At 62.7% G+C, this 19,002-nt stretch overlaps 1 protein-coding gene across 1 annotated transcript in view; it reads right to left on the minus strand.

Annotated features, from left to right (window-relative positions):
• HMCN2 (hemicentin 2) overlaps positions 1-19,002 on the minus strand; it is a 132,853-nt gene that overhangs the window by 37,205 nt on the left and 76,646 nt on the right. The window contains exons 41-61 of the mRNA XM_054584723.1: positions 18,056-18,179; positions 16,597-16,772; positions 15,465-15,561; positions 15,193-15,312; positions 13,971-14,132; positions 13,021-13,302; positions 11,806-11,973; positions 10,680-10,793; positions 10,086-10,172; positions 9,265-9,456; positions 8,255-8,428; positions 8,046-8,159; positions 7,395-7,537; positions 6,899-7,049; positions 5,835-6,059; positions 3,956-4,069; positions 3,392-3,579; positions 2,664-2,760; positions 1,688-1,849; positions 1,435-1,548; positions 447-649 (exon numbers count right to left, since the gene is read on the minus strand). Of these exons, the coding sequence (XP_054440698.1) occupies positions 447-649; positions 1,435-1,548; positions 1,688-1,849; positions 2,664-2,760; positions 3,392-3,579; positions 3,956-4,069; positions 5,835-6,059; positions 6,899-7,049; positions 7,395-7,537; positions 8,046-8,159; positions 8,255-8,428; positions 9,265-9,456; positions 10,086-10,172; positions 10,680-10,793; positions 11,806-11,973; positions 13,021-13,302; positions 13,971-14,132; positions 15,193-15,312; positions 15,465-15,561; positions 16,597-16,772; positions 18,056-18,179 (3,207 nt within the window). The remainder of the gene's footprint in view (positions 1-446; positions 650-1,434; positions 1,549-1,687; positions 1,850-2,663; positions 2,761-3,391; positions 3,580-3,955; positions 4,070-5,834; positions 6,060-6,898; positions 7,050-7,394; positions 7,538-8,045; positions 8,160-8,254; positions 8,429-9,264; positions 9,457-10,085; positions 10,173-10,679; positions 10,794-11,805; positions 11,974-13,020; positions 13,303-13,970; positions 14,133-15,192; positions 15,313-15,464; positions 15,562-16,596; positions 16,773-18,055; positions 18,180-19,002) is intronic.

Genomic DNA, 19,002 nt, shown 5'->3' on the forward strand with positions numbered 1-19,002 from the left:
CCCACCCTGTCCCGGGCTCGGGTGTCAGCAAGCCTGGGAGAAAGGGCCCCCTTGCTGCGGGGATGGAGCAGGGCCAGGCGGGAGAGCCCAGGATGCATTTCGGGAGGAGCAGCAAACACCCCCGAAACTCTGTGAGAGTCTAACCCAGGGAGGGGGACAGAACTCATTCCCAGGGAGTCATAGCCAGAGGGCCTGGGAAAGAATCTAGATCCCGGGGACACTGAGGCAGGTGGCGGGGAAGGGACCTGCCCAAGGTCACTCTGTGGGTCAACGTGGAGCCCAGCGCCCTTCCCACTCTCCAGCCCCCAAGGCTGCCAATTGGCTTGGTTTAGGGTCTGGCAAGCTGCGGCAGTGCCAGTCTCCACCCCCGGCACACAGCCGCCCACCAGGACCAGGAGGTGACATTGCACGGCCACCACGGCAGCCCACGCCACTGGGTCGCTCACCTGGGCATCCAGGATCTCCAGCCTCTGTCCGCCCTGCAGAGCCTGGGTCCGCTGTGCTGGGACCAGGGGCTGCCCGTCCTTGTACCAGGTCACAGCTGGCTCAGGGAGCGAGTCTGTCTCGCAGCTCAGAACAGCCTTGTCCCCTGCCTTCACCAGGAGCCTATCCTGGGGGCTGCTGGGAGCCTGCCTGAAGGTGGGGGGAACTGGGGCAGGGGACAAGCAGAGTAAGGGGCCGCGGCCTTCTGTGTGCCCTCCCGGCCCCAGCCGCAGGGAAGCAGCCTCTGGGGCCCAGGAGGGTCACGCGGCGGACCCCAATGCAGGGGATGGCGCAGACCCAGGGGCTCGGGGGAAGAGGCCTGCTGGGCGACCTGGGGAAAGGCCCCTGTCCTCTCGGGCCTCAGCCCCCTGGATGGGGCAGCACTCTGGCCCTCTGGGGCTGCTTCCTACACAGGACAGGCCCCAGCTGTGCTAGAATCCCCTGCGGGGTCCCCACAGCCTCATCCCTCCAGTGAGCCCGTGTGGAAGCCCTGTCCCAGCTGCGAGTCCACAGGACCTTGTTTGTCACGTAGCAGGTGAACACACACAAATGAGTGAACCAGCCCTGGGCCTGGGAAGAACCTTCCACTGCGCCCTGGCTCCTGACATCTTGACGCCGGGAAACAGGCTCCATGCCCAACAACTCCTAATTGATCAGGCTGGGGAAGGGCGCTTCCCCTCCTCAATGCCAGAGCTCACAGGTGCCAGGCCCTGGGCTAGGCACACACCTACTGTCATTTAGTCCTTATACCATCTGTCACCCACAGATGAGAGACGTGAGGCACAGAGAGTGGGCATGGCTTGGCCAAGGTCACAGAGCAAGTAAGCAAACGCAAGCGCATCCAGCTCCACAGACCCTGGCCTTTGCCGCCGTGCTGCCCGAGGGGTGTGGGGCTGAGGGCTGGATGAAGGCGCAGGGGACAGGGCATGTTGGGGGACCGACAGGACGCACCCAGCACACTGAGCTGCACCAGCTTCTGGTCTCGGCCGGCGGCGTTGAGGGCCTCACACGCGTACATCCCGGAGTGTGACGGCTGGGCCCGGGCCAGGCGCAGCGTGTGCGTGCCTGCCGGAGGGGGATGGGGAGTCAGCCTCTCACACCAGCAAATGGGCAGGTCCCCAGGCCCACGCCCCCAATCCTAACTCCCTCCCAGACTCCCAGTCCCGTCCCCACAGGGCTGGACCCCAAGCCTCAGTTTACCCACCAGGCAGGAGGAAGACCTCTTCTCCCAGGGAGAGGGCTTGGCCGTCCTTGTACCATGTGACCTCGGGGCTCGGGTGAGCGAGCACGTCGCAGGGGAGGGAGACGCTGCTATTGAGGACAGCTGTGACCTGCTCTGAGTTTTGGCCTGCGATTCGTGGCGGGACTGTCCCCGTGGACACAAGGACAAAGAAAGACACTTGAGGATGCATCCCGGCAGGGAGCAGAGAGGTACAGAGTGGCGCCCAGGGCCTTCCCAAGCTCCTGCCGCTTCACCCGGGCGCATCGTCAAACATCGCCGTGCAGCAGCCCCTTTGCCCAAGGGCTTGGAGATCAGAGGGGAGAGTCACTTTTCCAAGGCCACTCGGCCAGCCAGCCAGGGGCACAGCCGAAGTACCAGTTCAGCTTTGAGTCCGAGACCCTGAGTGCTCAACACTGTCATCCCTTGGCTCCTGACGCCACAGCCGCCCCACATCTGGAGGCAGAGCTCACAGCCGCCAAGGTGCGTGTGTCCCAAGAATGCTGAGGTCCAGAGGGCCAGCTCTGGGGCGGTGAGACCCCCACCTTGTGACCTCTCTGTGCGTCCCCACAGCTGTGAGATTGGGCCAACCTCCCAGCTCTGCTGGAAGGGGTCGGCCCCCTGCCAGGAACACAGGAAGTGCTTAATAATGGTGCTGTAGGCCTCAGAAGAGCCATTCCCTGACCATCTCCAAAGCTGCTTAAAACCCTCAGGGGCTGGCCCTCAGTGACCAGTGCTCTCTGTACCGGGATGTGGCTGGTGCCAGGCCCGGATCCCTAACCTCCGGGCGCAGCCCCGGGGCCTAGGACCCAGGAAGCACCAAGGTGGTGCCCCCTGGGGAGGGATGAGGTGCTGTGTGCGCTCTGCACAGCTGACTCACAGAGCGGGAAGGGCGGGCCCAGAGCACCAGCCTCTCCTCGGCTGGGGACCCCTAAGGGGCCTTGGGCTCAGCCCGGCTCACCTTGCACCCTGAGCGTGAAGAGCTTCTCCGCAGAGCCTGCTGGGTTCTCGGCCACGCACATGTAGCTGGCAGCGTCAGCTGCCTCTGCCGTGGAAACCTAGGGGCAGGGACACAGCGCCGGGTCTGGGCCCCTCCCCGGGAACCACTGGGGGTGATCCCTCCCTCCATCCCAGGCAGGCGAGCACCCGGAGGAGCCCCTCAGAAGGCCACGATTGTCTACACGGGGCGCCACTGATGGGCACGCACCCCCTACATCCTTCTAGAGCTTCCCATGACATTCAGGAGGGAGTGTGAGCCTGGGGCTGGTGATTCCCTACAGGAGGCGAGGTGGTGACAACAGTCTCCCCCCCCCGCCGAGGAGGGCTGCTCCGTGCTGTGAGGGGCTCCGGGGGCCTGTGCAGCTGTGTGTGGGCACTGGGTGGCCGAGGGTGCTGCCCAAGGTCCCAGGTGCTGGGCAGGGCTCTGTACGTGTCAGGTGGCACTCCCCTGGGAGGCGGCCCTAGGTGTGGCAATCGTGCGTTCCTTTGCAATGTCACCAGACCTTCCCAGCGCTGTGTGTGGCCCGGGGCCTGCCAGCCAGGCACTGTGGTGGCTGCACGCCGTCCCTCCCAGGGGCCCCGCACGCGTGCCAGCCAAGGGCACGAGAACGGCAGCTCCTGGGCTCCCGCACAAGCAGCGCTGAGTCGCCGCAGCCGCTGCCCTTAGCCCAAGTCGGGGGATGCCCTGACCTGCAGGATTTGCCCGTCGTCCAGGATGCACAGCCGTGGGCTCGGCGAGAAGGGCAGCCCGTTCTGGAGCCACGAGATGGCGGGCACGGGGTTGCCCAGGGCGGGACACTGCAGGCTGACCGTGCTGCTGGCGTTGACGGTCACCTCCTCCACTAGCTCCTCCGTGTCACCCAGGATCACAGGTGGGGCTGGGGTCGGGGAGAGGAGGGTGAGGAGCAGGCCGCCCCCGGGACAGGTCCCTGGGGCGGGGGGAAGGGGTGGAGGCGAAAGCGGCGCTCGGTGCCAGGCGCTGGCTGGGCTCCTTGGGCCCTGATGCAGCTGAGGAACCTGGGGCACGGAGTGGGCTGTGCACTGCTCAGGGTCACGCCGCGAGGGAGCACCTCCCTTGAGGATTGAACCCAGTCCCGACTGGCTTCAGAGCCCAGGCTCGTAAGCCCCACATCATCAACCTCCAAGCGCGGCCAAACTGAACCCGCTCTCCATGGTGACCCCCTTCGGGAGAAGCCTGCACGGGGCCCACAGGCCTGAGACACCCCTCCCCTGACCCCCAGGCCGGCCACTCACTCAGCACCATCAGCTCGTAGTGCAGCCAGTCCTCGCCCACCTCGTTGGAGGCCTTGCACGAGTACCTCCCGGCATCCTCTGCGCGAACCAGGGGGATCTGCAGGACCCGGCCTCCTGCAGGGCCGGGGGACAGAGGCCTGAGCAAAGGCACGGAGACCTGCTCCTCCCTCTAGAAGGGACCTGGGACACATCACCCCCCACCCCTGCCGCCTCATCTGTGAAATGGAGAGGATCTGCCTGCCTGACCCAGCTTGCGACAAGTAAAGCACAGGGAGGCTGCCGTGTGCCAGGCCCGCCCGAGCATTTTCCTGCTCCCAGACTCCGGGTGCGGTCAACCCTCCCATCTTACAGACGGAAAAACTGAGGCTTCCCAAGGGCACCCAGCAGGGCTGACTGGGCCCGGCTCCCCGCTGAGGACCGAGGGAAGGGCAGGCGAGCTGGGCAGGGCTTAAGGAGGCAAAGAGGCAGCTCGGGGCTGTGGTGGTTGGTGGGGCGGGGTCACCTGGGACCTCTGTGATCCAGAGTCAGCCAGGGCCAGCCAGACCCCAGCATCTTTGGGGAGCTGCGCTGGTCTCTAGCAGGGGCCGGTCAGGGTTGCTGTGTGCTCACATTCTGGGTTGTGGACTCGCTGGCCCAGGCCGTGGAGGGCTTGCAACCAGGGTCGAAACCAGGGGCTCATTGCATGCAGAGCCAGGGCATGGCCACAGTCGGGGTCAAATCCCACGCAGCTCACTTGGGGTTTGAACCCAGTCCTGTTTGGTTTCAGAGCCCAGGCTTGTAACCCCTATATTATCAACGTCCTCTTAGCTGTGGCTTAGCTGTGACGTATAGTTCCTCTATATGCTCAGGATTAGGAATCGGTGGCCAGGGCCAGAGATCAATGGTGGGGTTAGAGGTTTATGGCTAGGACGGGGGGTCAGGGGCTGTGGCCGGGATTCGGTTGGTGGCTGGGATTAATCTACGGCCAGAGTCGGAGCCAGGGAGCAGCATGTGACTGAGCCGTGTGCCCAGGATCTGGGTCAGCGTCCAGGTCGGAGGGCAGGCGAAGGGTCAGGCCAGGGGTTTCTGACAGGAGCAAACAGCTTTCCGGAAGGGTCCTCTCCCAGACCTGCGGGGGCCGCCTGCTTTCGCAAGAGCCCAAGTGCAAGCCCTGGAGCGGCCCCGTTCGGCGGCGGCACCCACTCACGCGCAGCACACCTCGTCTTTCTCAACCCGCCCACGCCCACGCCCCCGTTGGCTCAGCCCGACAGGACGTGGGGCGAATCCCACACCGGGGGACCACCGAACCCCGCGTCACGAGACGCTACCGGGCTCTGTGCCTGGGGTTTCGGCCAGTTCTGGCCCAGGCCTGGGCGGCTGCCCAGGAAGCCTGGGCGCTTCTGAGCCCCACACTGGACACTTTCCACTCAAAATCCTCCCACAACAACAAACAAAGAAACAAAAAAACACCTAAAATAAAAGGGTTGTTTTAAAAACTAAATCACCTTAAATAAATATTTAAAGTCATAAAAAAGACAAAAATGAAACGGCCACATGAACCATGACCTTGGACCCCGGTGAGCCCAGGGGGAGGTCCCTCCACTTTTGGGGTCACGGGATGCTAACACAGAAGCAGCTCCCCCTCCAAGAAGGGTGCCAGCTTCGACCGATTATTTCCAGACATCGCGGATCTCGAAGCCCAGAGAACACCCAGTACAGGTTTACAAAAGTCAGCTAAGGTCCACAGTGGCCTCCTGTCCTGCCCCAGGTCACACTGCAAGTAGCACTCAGGAGTCCTGAGGACCTGTGGAAGGGCCGCTGAGGGGACCCCCTCCAACATGGGGGTGGCCCGGGTCCCCCCCTGCATGCACCCGGGCCTCTCCCCGCAGCCCCGGCCTACCCTGTAGCACAGACACCCCATCCGCAGCCGTGAGGGGCCGGTCCTCCCGGTACCAGGTCAGCTCCGCGGGTGGGACCGCGTTGGTGTCGCAGTACAGGTACACAGGGCTGTTCTCCACGATCGCCCGGTATTCTGTCACCCCACCCCGGGCCTCGGCCTCCTCCTCCTGGGACAGGCTTTCGAAGGCTGAACTGGCATCATCTGCCTTCTGGAACATGGGGGGCACTGGGGGCGGGGATGACAAATGACAAAGCCATCAGGACACAAAGCTGAGGGATGGAGAGACACCTCCGCTCCAAGAACCTCCCATCCCAGGCTCCCCCAGAAGTAGGGGTTGCACCGTTTGGGCCAATCCCATGGGTCAAGGTGTTTTGAAAATTCACTCATTCCTTCAACCAGTGGGGTTATTTTTAGTTCTTTGTTTTTAAAGATTTTACTTATTTTTAGAGCGGGGGAAGAGAGGGAGACAGAGAGGGCGAGAAACAACAATGTGTGGTTGCCTCTTGTGCGCCCCCTACTGGGGACCTGGCCCACAACCCAGGCAGGTGCCCTGACTGGGAATCGACCCTGTGACCCTTTGATTCGCAGGCCAGCACTCAATCCACTGAGCCACACCTGCCAGGGCCCTTCAACTAGTGTTTATCGAGCAATTACTACTCTGGGCACTAGACTACGGTTCCTGCCCTCTGGAGCACACGTCTAATGGACACGAAAAGATTTCTCACGACAGGGGGATATTTTTCAGGGGAGGAAGCCAGGTACTGAGCTTCAGCCAGAGTGCTGATCAGAGCGCGGAGGCATAAAGTCATGGGCTCTTAGAACTCGGGTGGAAGCGGGGGCCTCAAGGCCACCTGATTCAATCACCCCCATTGTACAAAGGCAAAACTAAGAGGGCAGGGATGTCCCCAGTTCACGGAAGAACCTAGGCCAGGGGTCTGGGGGCCAGACGTGCCCAGCAGCCTGAGAAAGGGGGCAGGCAGCCCCGAGCAGAGCTCCCTTGCCAGGCTGCCCCAGCAGCGGCCACTCCCCACCCCCGGCCATGCCGCCCCCTGGCCCCCACACACCCTGGATGAGCACGTTGAAGTCCTGGTCATCCTCGCCAGCCACGTTGGCGGCCACGCACAGGTATCGCCCCGAATCGGAGACCTGCGTGGGCTGGATCTGAAGCAGCCGCCCTTCACCCAGGATGTGGAGCCGCTCGTTGGGGGTCACAGACTGGGGGATGCAAGAGGGGGAATGGGGATCACAAAACAGGGGGCGCCCACTTTGATTTTAATAAGGTTTAAAAAATACAACAAGATGATGGGACACCCGGACAAGTTTGTAAAACCAAATCCGTGTAACTTAACAACTGGAAGGGAATTAAACGGGTGAATGTAGAGTTTAATGGTTATGAGACTTGTTCCCTATGCAGAGCAGGATTTCCTATGAACACGTGAAGGGGAAGGCTGGGCCAGGCCAGCTCTGGGGCCAGGAGCACTGGCTGTTCATTGGAAGGCTCCCCGCAGAACCAGGGGGCCCGGGGGGAGCATCCGAGGCTGCTCGGGGGCACGAGCTCACCTGTCCATCCTTGTACCAGCTGATGGCAGGCGGGGGTGAGCCCCAGCACTCACACTCCAGGGTCAAGGTGCTGTTGACCTTGGTCTTCACTTCCTTCACAGCGACCTCCCCCACGGAGTCGTCTTTGGAGATGGAGGGGGGGACTGAAAATCACAAGGGGGTCTGAGCGGCAGGGCTGGGGGGTGCACCTCTCCTTGGTCCCAGGGCCAGGAATGGGGGGGTACTGGCTCAGGAGAGTAGAGGAACAGGGGCCTGGAGACCACCCACGCCTGGGGCTGGTCACTCAGGGGCGAGAGTGTTTGTCAGCGATGGCTACGGGGCGGGTCTGAGGCAGGGGGATCCCTGGGGTGACCTCTGGGGTCCCAGGTCTGCGGCTGCGGAGCCTGTGGTTACATCACAGCTGAAAGAAGCCACAATCTGAGTGGGACTGGGCCTCCACATGACCCAAGTCCCAACTCACTGTTCCCCCCTCTTAGTGTCCTTGACCCTAACGAGGAATGACACAGCCAGCCCGGCTGCCTGGTGGCTTTCAGAGGAAACAAGCCCCATGGAAGTGTCTGGGTGCCCAGTATGGCCCAGGAGCCGGTGTCCCAGGGCGTCTGGGCAGCCTCGGGCCTACCTGGCCAGGGCCCCGGAGGGCCCCCGACTCACTGAGGACTTCCACGTGGTAGTTCTTCATGGCCTCCCCAAGCTCATTGGTGACCACGCAGGTGTACTGGCCCGCGTCCTCCTTCTGGGCGTTCAGGATCTGCAGCCCGTGGGTGCCTGCTTGCGGGGAGGGCCAGGGTCACCCCCGGCATGAGCTCAGGTTCACCAGTCCCGTCCTCTGATCCCGCGCTCCGCCCCCCGGAGGGCTTCACCTGGGAGCAGCTGGATGTTGTTCGAGGCCTCAAAGGGGGACCCGTCCTTCATCCAGGTGATGGTAGGGGAGGGGAAGGCCAGCGCCTCACAGATCAGAGAAATGGGGTTGTTGACGGTCACGGTCACCTCCTCGTCCGCACTGTCCTCAGCTGCCCCCAGGATGGTGGGGACCACTGTGATGGGGGGCCGGGAGGGCGCTCGTGAACAGAGGGCCCCCGCCCTGGGCCTGAGCACCCAGCAAAGCCTCACCTGGGGCTTGGCCGCCGTGCTGTTGCTATGTACATCACACAGATGGGAAACTGAGGCTCGGAGCGGCCCAGGCGGGGCGGCCACACTTGAGTTCCGGCCTGAGTGGCCCCGCTCCTCCCACTAAGCAAGCCCACAGGGGCGGCTGGGCGATTTCTGCCTCCCTCTCCTCCACGGCCTCTTAACACCCTGAGTATCTACTGCCCTCACCAGGGCCTCCTCAGCTCCGTTCGTGTTGAGGCTCTGAGCGGAGGGGGGTCGGGGGGGTGGGGTGGGGTTTGTTCCCTGCTGAGTAAAACAGCTCTGCTTTCACTGGTCCTAAAATTTCCTCTTGCAGCCCCTGCAGGGAACTCTCCGTTCCAACACTGGCACTTTGGGAAACAGTGTAGGAAACCAGTCTCTAATCCGTCTCCTAACCCCTTTCTCCAGCCTAGCAAGACAGTTGGTGCTGCACTGCCCACAGAAAACGGGGGGCGTGGAAGGAATCTTGTCATCTCTCTAAGCCACAGGGCTTCATACGTGACATGGGGACAAGGACGTCACCCACCTCCTAGGGTTGTTGTGCCATTTCAACCAACAAGGCCTGTCCTAATGCCTGGCCTATGATAAGTGTGGAACCAGTAGAGCCGCTGTTGTTGTTGAACTTGGAGAGATGCAAGAAAAAATAGTAGGGAACTCTGGGGGAAGAGGCCTGCAGGAGCTGGTCAGCTTGGTTCTCCCTCCTGCCGGCACCCAGCGCGGCCAGGAGATGCCCGGCACTTACCCAGGACGCTCAGGTGGAAATGTTTGGTCTTCTCCCCCACGGTGTTGGCCGTGATGCAGGCGTAGTGGCCGGCACTAGACAGGTTGGCCTGGGTGACCTGCAGGAGGGCTCCATCTGGGGAAATGTAGTGGGTGTCTCCACTAGCCAGGGGCCGGCCATCTTTGAACCATGTGACCTTGGGCTGTGGGTGGCCTGTGCGCAGAGGAGAGAGGCAGGTGAGACAGTTCAGCAGGACTTGACCAGGGTGGAGCAGAGGTTGGAGGCTGCTCTGGGGATGGGTGGGGGACGTGGGTTTTCCATCTCAGGCAGAGGTCCATGCAGCAGAAGCAGCCACCGGGCCTGGCCTGGGCCTTTTCCTGAGTGGTATGACTGCCTTTTCCTTACCGAGCGGGCAGAGGTGGTTTGGTACAGACAGAACACAAGCTATCCCATCCATCCACCCATCCATCCATCTGCATCCATCCATCCATCTAAACATACATATGTACACACACACATCCATCCTCCGACTGATCCACCCACTTATCCATCCACCCACCCACCCATCATCCATCCACCACGCATCCATCTGTCCCAACCCACAAGCACTAAGGGGACCTAGTACACCAGGCACTGGGGGACCATGGCAACAAGGTAGATCTTGGGTCCTCTACAAGCTCAGAGCCCAGCTGGGGCACACAGATGTCACAAGGCCACTGTGGACCAGTGCGGTCAGTGCTGGGATGGAGAGCGGAGGGACTGGGGACAGGCAGGCCGGATCCCCAGCCCCGCTTTCCGACACTGCCTTCTCACCCTTCTCCAGCTGCCGTGTGTGGCCTTACCTGTGGCGTTGCACGTCAGGTGGGCTGTCTGACCTTCAGGGACCTTGATTGCCTCCTCCAGGTCCTCATTCTCGATACTGGGAGGAACTGGGAGAACAGGGAGACAGCTGGTTACTGGCTCACTCAGTTGGGCAGCCACCAAGCAGGACACCAAGAGTCCACAGCATCTCGCTTCAAGTCCCTGCTCCTTGGTTTCCCCTCCCCTCATGCCGCTTCCACAGGGCCGTGAGCTTACAAAGCTCTGCTCCTGGCCGAGAGAAGTACCAGGGCCTTTGGCAGAAGGCCCTGATCGAGGAAGGCAGTTTGGGTGGCATGAAAAACATATTCTCTCTTCCACATGGAATTAGTCCCTCCTGTTTCTAGAAAGTTCCATGGCAGCCTTACAGCACAGGCTGATAAAGCAAAAAAAAAAAAAAAAAAAAAAAAAAAAGCAACCTTGGCCTGTCCCTCCTTCCTGGGCCGGGACCCCTGCTACAGCAAGAGCCCTTCATCCTGCGCCCCCAACCAATCCTCCCCCACCCCCGACCCCCAGCCCCGAGCTCCCAGGCAGGAGGAAAAGGATCCATGGGCTAGGAACGCGGGGTTGGGACATACCCAGAACCTCCACACTGAAGTTCCTCCGCACTTCCCCAGCCATGTTGCTTGCCAGGCATGAGTAGAGGCCTCTGTCCTGCTCCTGTGTCCGGGTCATCTTCAGCATCCAGCCACCTGGGGAGGGAGCAGGGTGGGCTCCAGGCATGACCCCGAGCAGCCTCTGTCCCAAGCTGAGCCCAGGCTGACTCCCCAGAACAGGACGTGCCAGGCATCATAATGAGACGTGTATGTGTCTGCCTCCCCCAGTGTTCCATTCTTCAGATGGGGAAACTGAGACCCATGAGGGCAAACAGGTGGGTGGAGCCCCCAGACATGAGGCACGCACCAGGGGAAGGCTGAGATGCTGTTCGAGGGAGAGGGGCCTGCCGCCTGGCTAGCCCTGCTTTGGAGGCCCGCCGGGGCTAACTGGGCCTGGCCCAGGGAAGGCACGGGTGCAGCACGCATGTGATCGCTGCTGTTCCTGAACCCGGGACAGACATCACCAGTCGATCCCCGCTTTCCTTTCCCAGATCATCACAAGGCATCAGGCTGCCCCCGCCATGTGCTCAGAAGCGGCGCAGAGGGAGATGCTCGTTTGCCCTCCCAGCTTTGGAATAGTTGGAACATCCCTGGGGGGAGGAACTGATGGGTCACTGAAGCTGAACCTCAAGGGGCCTTGAAGTCCTTGCAAGATTTGGCAGGGACGCTGCCTCTTGGGCCTCAGTTTCCTCACTTGTGTGCCGGCAAGAGCCGTCACAAAGCAACTTTGTGCGGAGGATGAATATTCAGCATGAAGGCGCTTAGATCACCCTTTCCAGAAGTCTGTTACTGCTTTGTAGGATGGTAGGCAAGTGCCATGAGAATTTTCACTGCAGGACTTAGCAGACCCTTGGCTCTGTCATCGGTCACTGTGAGTCTCTGTGGGGGAGCCAGAACGGGGCCTGTTTCCAAACTTGTTTACATCTAGCATTTTGTCCTGGAGCCTGACACCCAGCCAGTGTCGGGGGCGCCCTCTTGGGGGACCGACAGCTACAGGGTTTAGGCCTGCCTGGCAGCTCAGGGTCAGAGGTCATGGGCGTGTGATGAGCAGAGGCAGAAGCAGGGGGCCAGGCCTCATCATCAGACACCCCCCGGGCTGGCACCTCACCTGCCAAGAGGTAGGTGTCCTCCCCGGGGCTGACGGGCTCCTCCCCTCGGAACCAGCGGACCCCCGGGGGTGGGATGCCTGTGGCTTCACAGAGCAGCGTCAAGGGGCTGTGCAAGGCAGCGGTGACGTTGGTCAGTGGGTCTAAGTCTCCGATGAACTCTGGGGGCACTAGACACAGAGAAGAAGCTTCATTCAGGGTACAGACAGGATTCTGTCCCCAACGCCCAACGACCGCCCCCACCCCCGCGATCAGCAGTCTGAGGAGCAGAAGGGACACGATCAGAGCTGCTCCCCCAGAAAGGAGGGAGTGGCGGCCACAGGCCGGGCTTTGGCATCCGGCAGACACCACCATGGGCTTCAGTTTCCCCGGCCCCTCAGAGGGAGGCCGGGAGGATGGAACGAGAGCACAGGTGAAGCGCTCGGCACGGTGCCTGGCACGGAGCCAGAGCTGAGCACACGAGACTGAGGGTGAGACAAAAACGGACACCGATGCGTCCCCTAGACCCACTCATCAGAGTCCCGTGGTCCTCTGCGGGGTCTGACGCATCCATTCCCGAAGGGAGCCACCCGCCTCGGGCCGGGATGAGTGGGCCGGGGCAGGGGCGGGGGTCCCAGAGAGGGGCCTCCCTAAACGGCCCCCGCCCACCTCTCCCACCTTCCCTCTTACCACTCCCTGCTTGTGCCCTGAGGCACACAGGAGAGGCTGAATAAAAGACTGGCATCGCAGGGCTGCTCTAGCTAAACCTGAACGCGTCATCCCTCCGGGCCTCCATGCAGCCTGTCCCCTCTGCCTGGCCCTTTTGCCCTCACGCTGGCACCTGGTTAGCTCCCACTCTGTTTTTACATCGCAGCTGGAAGGCCGTCTCCTACAGGAAGCTGCCCTGACTTCCCGTGCGCAACAGGGACCGAGCTCCTGAATTCCCCCATCACATATAAGCCACACAGGAGAGAGACTGCTCATTTTCCCAGTGCCCAGAACAGAGTAGGGGACAGTAGTAAGGGAGAGGGGGAGGAAAGAAGGTGGGGCAGGCAGGGCTGTCTGAAGCCAGTCCTGATCTGAGAGCCAGGACGGCTTTTCAACAACAGCCCGCTCTCCCCAGGGACCTGCCTCCTGGGAGAAAAGGCAGGAGACTGAGCTGGCCTTGTCCTCTCCAATCCGGGCCCCGCCCACCAGCCCGCCCACCAGCCCGCCCTCCTCCGGCCTCCGGTCCTCACCTAGCACGGACAGCACAAACCGCCTCTCGGCCCTCCCAGCCACGTTCTCGGCCACGCAGGTGTAGCGTCCGGCGTGGGAAGCCTGTGCCCGTGCCACGTGCAGGCTCTGACCCTGGTTCTGCAGCCGCAGGCCCGGCTCGGCCCCCACCGGCTGGCCGTCCCGCTCCCACGTCACGCTGGGCGGGGGTTTCCCCGTGGCGTTGCATTCCAGAGTGGCCTCCCCGTCCTGGACCACGGAGACCTGTGTCGGGGGCTCCCGGGGACCAGCGATCTGAGGGGGAACTGGGGTGGAGCGAAAGCTGCTGTGGCTGCCAGGCACCGGGCACTCACACGGGGCCCCAGGCTGGCCTCTGTTCCCCGCTGCCACTCACTGTCCGCATGGCCTTGGCCAGGTAACCTCACCTCTCTGGGCCTCCATTTTCCATCCTTATAATGGGGTCTTAACAGTCCCCTGCCCCTCCCCCATCCTGGGAACCCCGGGGAGAGGCCTGCTGTTTGGGAAGCAGGCTCACAGCGCAGCCCTTAAGGTCTGTGGGAGGTTTCCTTCCTCAGAAGCAGGGGCTTCCTGGAGCGTAGACAGTGTTGGGGCTGGCTGGGGTCGGGGGTTATTCTCTCCAAAAGTCTGCTTCTGGTTTTATTTTCCAGAATGACTTTTATAAGACTGAAATATTTCATCACTGCAGGCCAAGCAGCTGGAGACAGGCCTGCGTTGTGGGCCTCAGCTTCATAGAAATTCTCTGTTCCTTTCAGTCCCCAACTGTCTCCCGAAGCTGGAGGGAGCTGTCTGGGAGGGGCAGTTAACAAAATGCCACCGGTCTAAGCGAGGCCATGGGAATAGTCTCATCGCGCTGTTCCTGTCCTGGAGTGGATTCTGGGGTCGGCATCTCCCCGCCAGGCTGCCTGGCTGCACCCCCTGACCCCGCCCGGCCCCTCCTGCCTGGCCAGCTCACCAAGCACCTCCAGCTGCAAGGCCTGGCTGCTATTTCCCGCCACGTTGCTGCACTCGCAGGTGTACTCGCCCTCCTGGTCCGGCTGCACGTGGCCCAGGTACAGCAGCCGCCCCACCGCCGACACCTGCCCGAGGCTGGCGCCCTCCCCGGGCACGGGCTGACCTGGGAGCAGCAAGAAAAAGCCCCTGGTTCCTGGTCCTTTCACCGGGGACGTCTGTCCTCCCGCCATCCTGGCTAGCTCCTCCCCACCCTTCGGGTCTCCACTGAGATGCCACCTCTGCCAGGAAGCCCTCCCTGAGCACCGGACCTGACCCTGGCTCCCTGCTGAACTCTCCCAACCCCTGAGCTTCTCCCGGCCACACATCTATCTGCAGGCGGCCGTGTGAAGCCCAGCCCAGCCTGGGCCACCTGAGACACCCCGCCTCGCTCCCCCGCCCCGGCCCACCCGGGATCCTTAGAAGCCCAGGGCCTCGCACACAGGAGGGCTCAGTGAAGGCTACTGAATGAATGACCCTTCCATGGCCTCAGGATGGAGACCAAGCAGTGGGTGCGCCTGGCAGCAACAAGGATTTTAAGAAGGTTTTGTGAGCCCCCGGTGCTGCACTGAACCCTACGTCCCCCAATCCTGCCCGTTTACAGAGCGGCAGCCCTCCGGGAAGGGGGCAGGGCCCTGCGGCCACGGCCACGGCCACCGGGCAATGCGTCCTCCCTCTGGCACCCTCCTCAGTCTCCTCGCTGCCTGGCTGCACCCCCTGAGGTCTCCTGGGGACCTCAACGTGGCCTCTCCTCTCTGCTGCACCCCTGCCTCTGACCGCCCAGTAGACATCTCACTGCGTGTCTACGTCACCTCGAAATTAACACGCCCCCACCTCCAGGTCTGCCCCCCAGGCCTGCCCCCACAGCCTTTCCGTCTGGGTGACAGCGGCGCCGTGCTCCCGACTGGCAGGCCAAATCCCCGCGTCAGCCCGCTCCTCCGTCGCTCTAGTCCCCTTTGCCCCTGGTCAGGAACTCGCCCAGTCCCGCCCTCACTGCCCCGCAGGCGGCGGCTGCTCCCCGCCCTCGCTGAGCGCCCCACCCCAGGGCCTCGCTGGGGTGAAATGAGTGGGCTTGCGGCCCTGGGGTGGGGGTGCTGGGTGCAGAAGCGACGCTCCCCTCAGCCCTTCTCTGCGCGGTCCCCAGGTCTGCTGGGAGCCCCAGCCCCCTGCCCAGGCAGCAGCCCTACCGTCCTTCCTCCAGGTGATCTTGGGGAAAGGGACGCCGCGACATTCGCAGGACAGCCTGGCGGGGTGCCCCTCGGTCACAGTCAGGGTGCGGGGCTCCCTGGAGGGGAACGCTGGAGGGACTGAGAGAAGAGGGGTATGAGGGGCAGCGGGGGCGGGGAGGGACAGGAGTGGAGAGGGCTGCGCCCTGGGTCCCAGCCGGGGCGGCCCTCCCCCAGGGCATGCAGTGGGGCGCCAGCCCAGCCCAGCCCAGCCCAGCCCAGCCGACTCTCACCCCAGACATTGAGGTTGTAGTGTTTCTCCGAGCGCCCAGCCTCGTTCAGCGCCTCACAGGAGTAGCGGCCTGCATCCCACACCTCCGCTCTGTCCACCTGGCCGAGAACCACACGACCCGTCAGCAGGGGCAGCCCAGGGACGGGGTCCCCCTGGACAGACCATGTGACCGTGAGCATGTCACTTTCCCTCACTGTGCCCCAACCTCCCCACCTGGAACTTTGGGGGGCATGATAGCGCCTCCAGCACCTCCCGCACCATGACGTTCCCAGAAGCCTGCGCTGGCCTGTTGTGGGCCGGGCGCATGGGACGGGCTCCTGAAGTGGCAGCTCTGCCAGCCTCGCCCCACTTCACAGCCACAGCCCAGAGCAGAAGGGGGACGAGGAAGAGAGTGGGGTGGGGGGAACGCTGTCCTCAGGCGTCAGATCCTGACGCACTGGGTGGCGGCTGCCGCTTTGAAGAGCGAAGACAAGGAGAGTCAGGCATCCTGGGCACAGGGGACCAAACGGAGGTGCGCCCGGCGCTGGGGACCATCTTATCGTAGGGTGCAGAGCGGGTGGGACAGGGAGGAGCAGGCTGGAGCGGCGGGTTCTCCGACAGCAGGCGTGGGCCTCCCCGCCCCCGCTGACGGCCCGGGCCTCACGGGCGTCCCCCCTGGAATTCTCCCAGCCCCCCCAGGAGAGAGGCAACCAGCGTGCTCGCAGGCGAGAGACCCGAGGCCCGTGCGGTCAGGGCATGTCCTAAGGTGGCCCGGCCAGGGGGAGGCGGAGCTAAGGTCTAAATCCGGGCTGACTCCCGAGTCCCCAACCCCAGTCACCCCCTGCCTTGCTGGGCCAGAGGCCCCATCAGGTGAGGAACTTAAATGCCCAAAGGCAAGGAGGCTTTGGAACAAGGAGCGCCAAACAGAAAGAGAGCCGAGGGCTCGGTCCTGGGCTTCGCTCGCTCTCGGTCCCCGTTTGGCTGGAGGCGGCTCCGACAGGTCGGCAGGACGGGCCTGGGTGTTGGGCCTGGAGGGCACTGCGGGGCACAGGCAGCTGCACTGCATCCCGTGGGGTCCCCAAAGCCCCCGCCCAGCCGGGGGCTCAGCTCCGCTCTGTATGGAGGCCCCGCCGTCGGCCTTTGCAGCCACACACCTGCAGCAAGGCCTTGTCTGCAGAGAGGCGGACTCCCGGCCGCGGCTCCAGGGGGCGGCCATCCTTCCGCCAGCTCAGCACGGGAGGGGGCACGGCGTGGCTGTGGCACTCCAGGGCCACTGACTCGTTGGCCACGACGGACACGTTCAGCTCTTCTCCGAGGATGTGGGGAGGCACTGGTGGGGGGCAGGGATGGGAGAGGGGCTGACTGAGCAGGTGGGTGGGGCCCACAGCCGGGAGCACACGCCAGGCCACGGGAGTCACTGTTAGGACGGGGTCCTCCCACCCCCCCTCCACGTCCCCCAGAGCCGGCCTCCAAGGGAGGCCCCAAATCCGAGCGGGGCAGTGGATGGTAACAACAGCGCCTCTCTGGATTGGCTGTACATTAGTTGTACCTAATCCGAGATGTTACCACCAGGGGACAATGGGTAAAGGGGACCCTGGATTTCTCTGTATTACTTCTTACAACTGCATGTGGACCTACACTTCTCTCGCTATCTTTTTAAATATTTTAATTTTTAAAAACGTTTTTAAAAAGCAGGTCCCCAGGCCACCTTTTCTCCAAGTCAAAACGAGCCCGCGCAGCGTAGGGGTCAGGAAGGCGGGGTCTGGAGTCAGAGCTCCTGGCCGGAGTCCTGCGTCCTAACACTGGGTCACCGTGTGAGGCTCGGGAGGCGATACTCAGCCTCCCTGCGGACCATGAAGGCAGCCGCCAGAGGGCCACCGGAGCCAATGCAGTGACACAGGTGGGTGAGCCCCGGGGCACACGATGCCTGTGAACTATGACCTTGGCCACAGCGATGGGAAAGAGCTGCCATGGAACACCGTCTCCCCCCTGCTACAGGGCTCCCCGCGTCCCAGCGTTCCCTCATGCACCCCCAGGGAGACCCACACCACCCCGTACGAGGAAAGTTTAAACAAGAGCGATGGTGACTGAGTTCTCCATGAGTGTGGCGGACCCCGGGACACCCTCTGAGTAGGAGCCACCTTCTCCCATCTCACAGGTAAAGGAACGGCAGCCCAGAGAAGCACAGGGACGAGCCCAAGGTCACGGAGCTTGGACGCAATGGGGGAGGGGTTTGAACCCCAGGTCCATAAGCTCCAGAGCCAGTGTCCCCACCCACCACCCCACACCGCCTTTCCCTAATGGAGGGTCGCCCCCATTTGACCCAGCACAGAGGCAATGCCCCGGTCCGGACTCGTGGCCGTGGGCCCCTCCTGCTACGTTGGGCTTCTTCCTGTTCCCTGAACTTGGACCTCCTGGCTGCATGGGGTTGCCTGCCTGCCCACTTGTCTACAATGGGGGAAGCTCACACTCCAACGGACCCTCACAGTCCCAGGCCGGCATGTCTCACTCTCAGCCGCCCCTCCTCTCTTTGGAGGTGGCTGGACACACCCCCAGCCCCACCTTCCTGAGCCGCTGGCTTGGGCCCGGCGGCCTCCGGGGCCTGACACTTACGGTGGATGTGCAGGACGACGTCCCGGCGGTCCTCGCCCACCGCGCTCACGGCCACGCAGGTGTAGCTGCCAGAGTCGGAGGCCCGGGCACTGGCGAGGGTGAGGACGCGGCCACCGGGGAAGACCTACGCCCCCAGAAGGAAGCCCACGTGAGGCCGTGCACTTCGGTGGCCAGCAACCACGCCCTCCAAGCTGGCCCTGCTGCTGGGCACGCCTGGCAGCCAGCTCCAGACCCCGAGAGCCCCCGTGTGGCAGAACCGGGAGCTGCACCCGGACCTCAGGACCGCTGTTGACCGGCGGGCAATCCCATCGGCCCTCCGAAGGGCCGTCTGGAGCTTTGCTGTGGTTACTGGGCCCTTCAAACAGGGCCTGTCCTCAGGCGGAGCACGCACAGCAGACTCCAGAGTCAGTACAAGAATGTATCAGAAAATGTCTTGTTAATAATTTTCTATACTCATCACATAATGAAATGATACTTTTGGGACATACTTTTGGGCTAACTAAAATGTATTATTAAAATTGGTTTCACCCCTGTTTCTTCTTACTCATTTTAATGCAGCTACCAGGGAAAAATGTTTCATTATCCTCACTTGAGGACATTTTTTTCAATTGTTCTCAGGGAGAGACAGAGAAGAGAGAGAGAGAAACATCGATGGGGAGCGTTCCGTACGCGTCCAGACCCCACAACCTTCCGGTTACAGGATGGCGCTCCAACCCAGCGAGCCATGCCGGCCAGGGTGCAGCTGCTAGAAAGTTTTAAACCGCCTTCGTGTGGCTCGCATTCGAGTGGAGCGCTCTGTTTCCGGAGTCCATGCCCGAGACTCTCTGCTCAGCAGCCCGCCTTCCTCCCTCCTGCCAACCGTCCCCAGCGATGGCTGCTTCCCCTGCCCTCGCAGCTCCCAGGGCCTGGCCTCTGCTCCCACCATCTCCTCAGGCAGCGGGGAGGTG

Source organism: Pteronotus mesoamericanus, unplaced genomic scaffold, assembly GCF_021234165.1.
Source record: "Pteronotus mesoamericanus isolate MK-2021 breed Mesoamerican mustached bat unplaced genomic scaffold, CSHL_Meso_final contig_78, whole genome shotgun sequence".
Classification (NCBI taxonomy): Eukaryota; Metazoa; Chordata; class Mammalia; order Chiroptera; family Mormoopidae; genus Pteronotus; species Pteronotus mesoamericanus.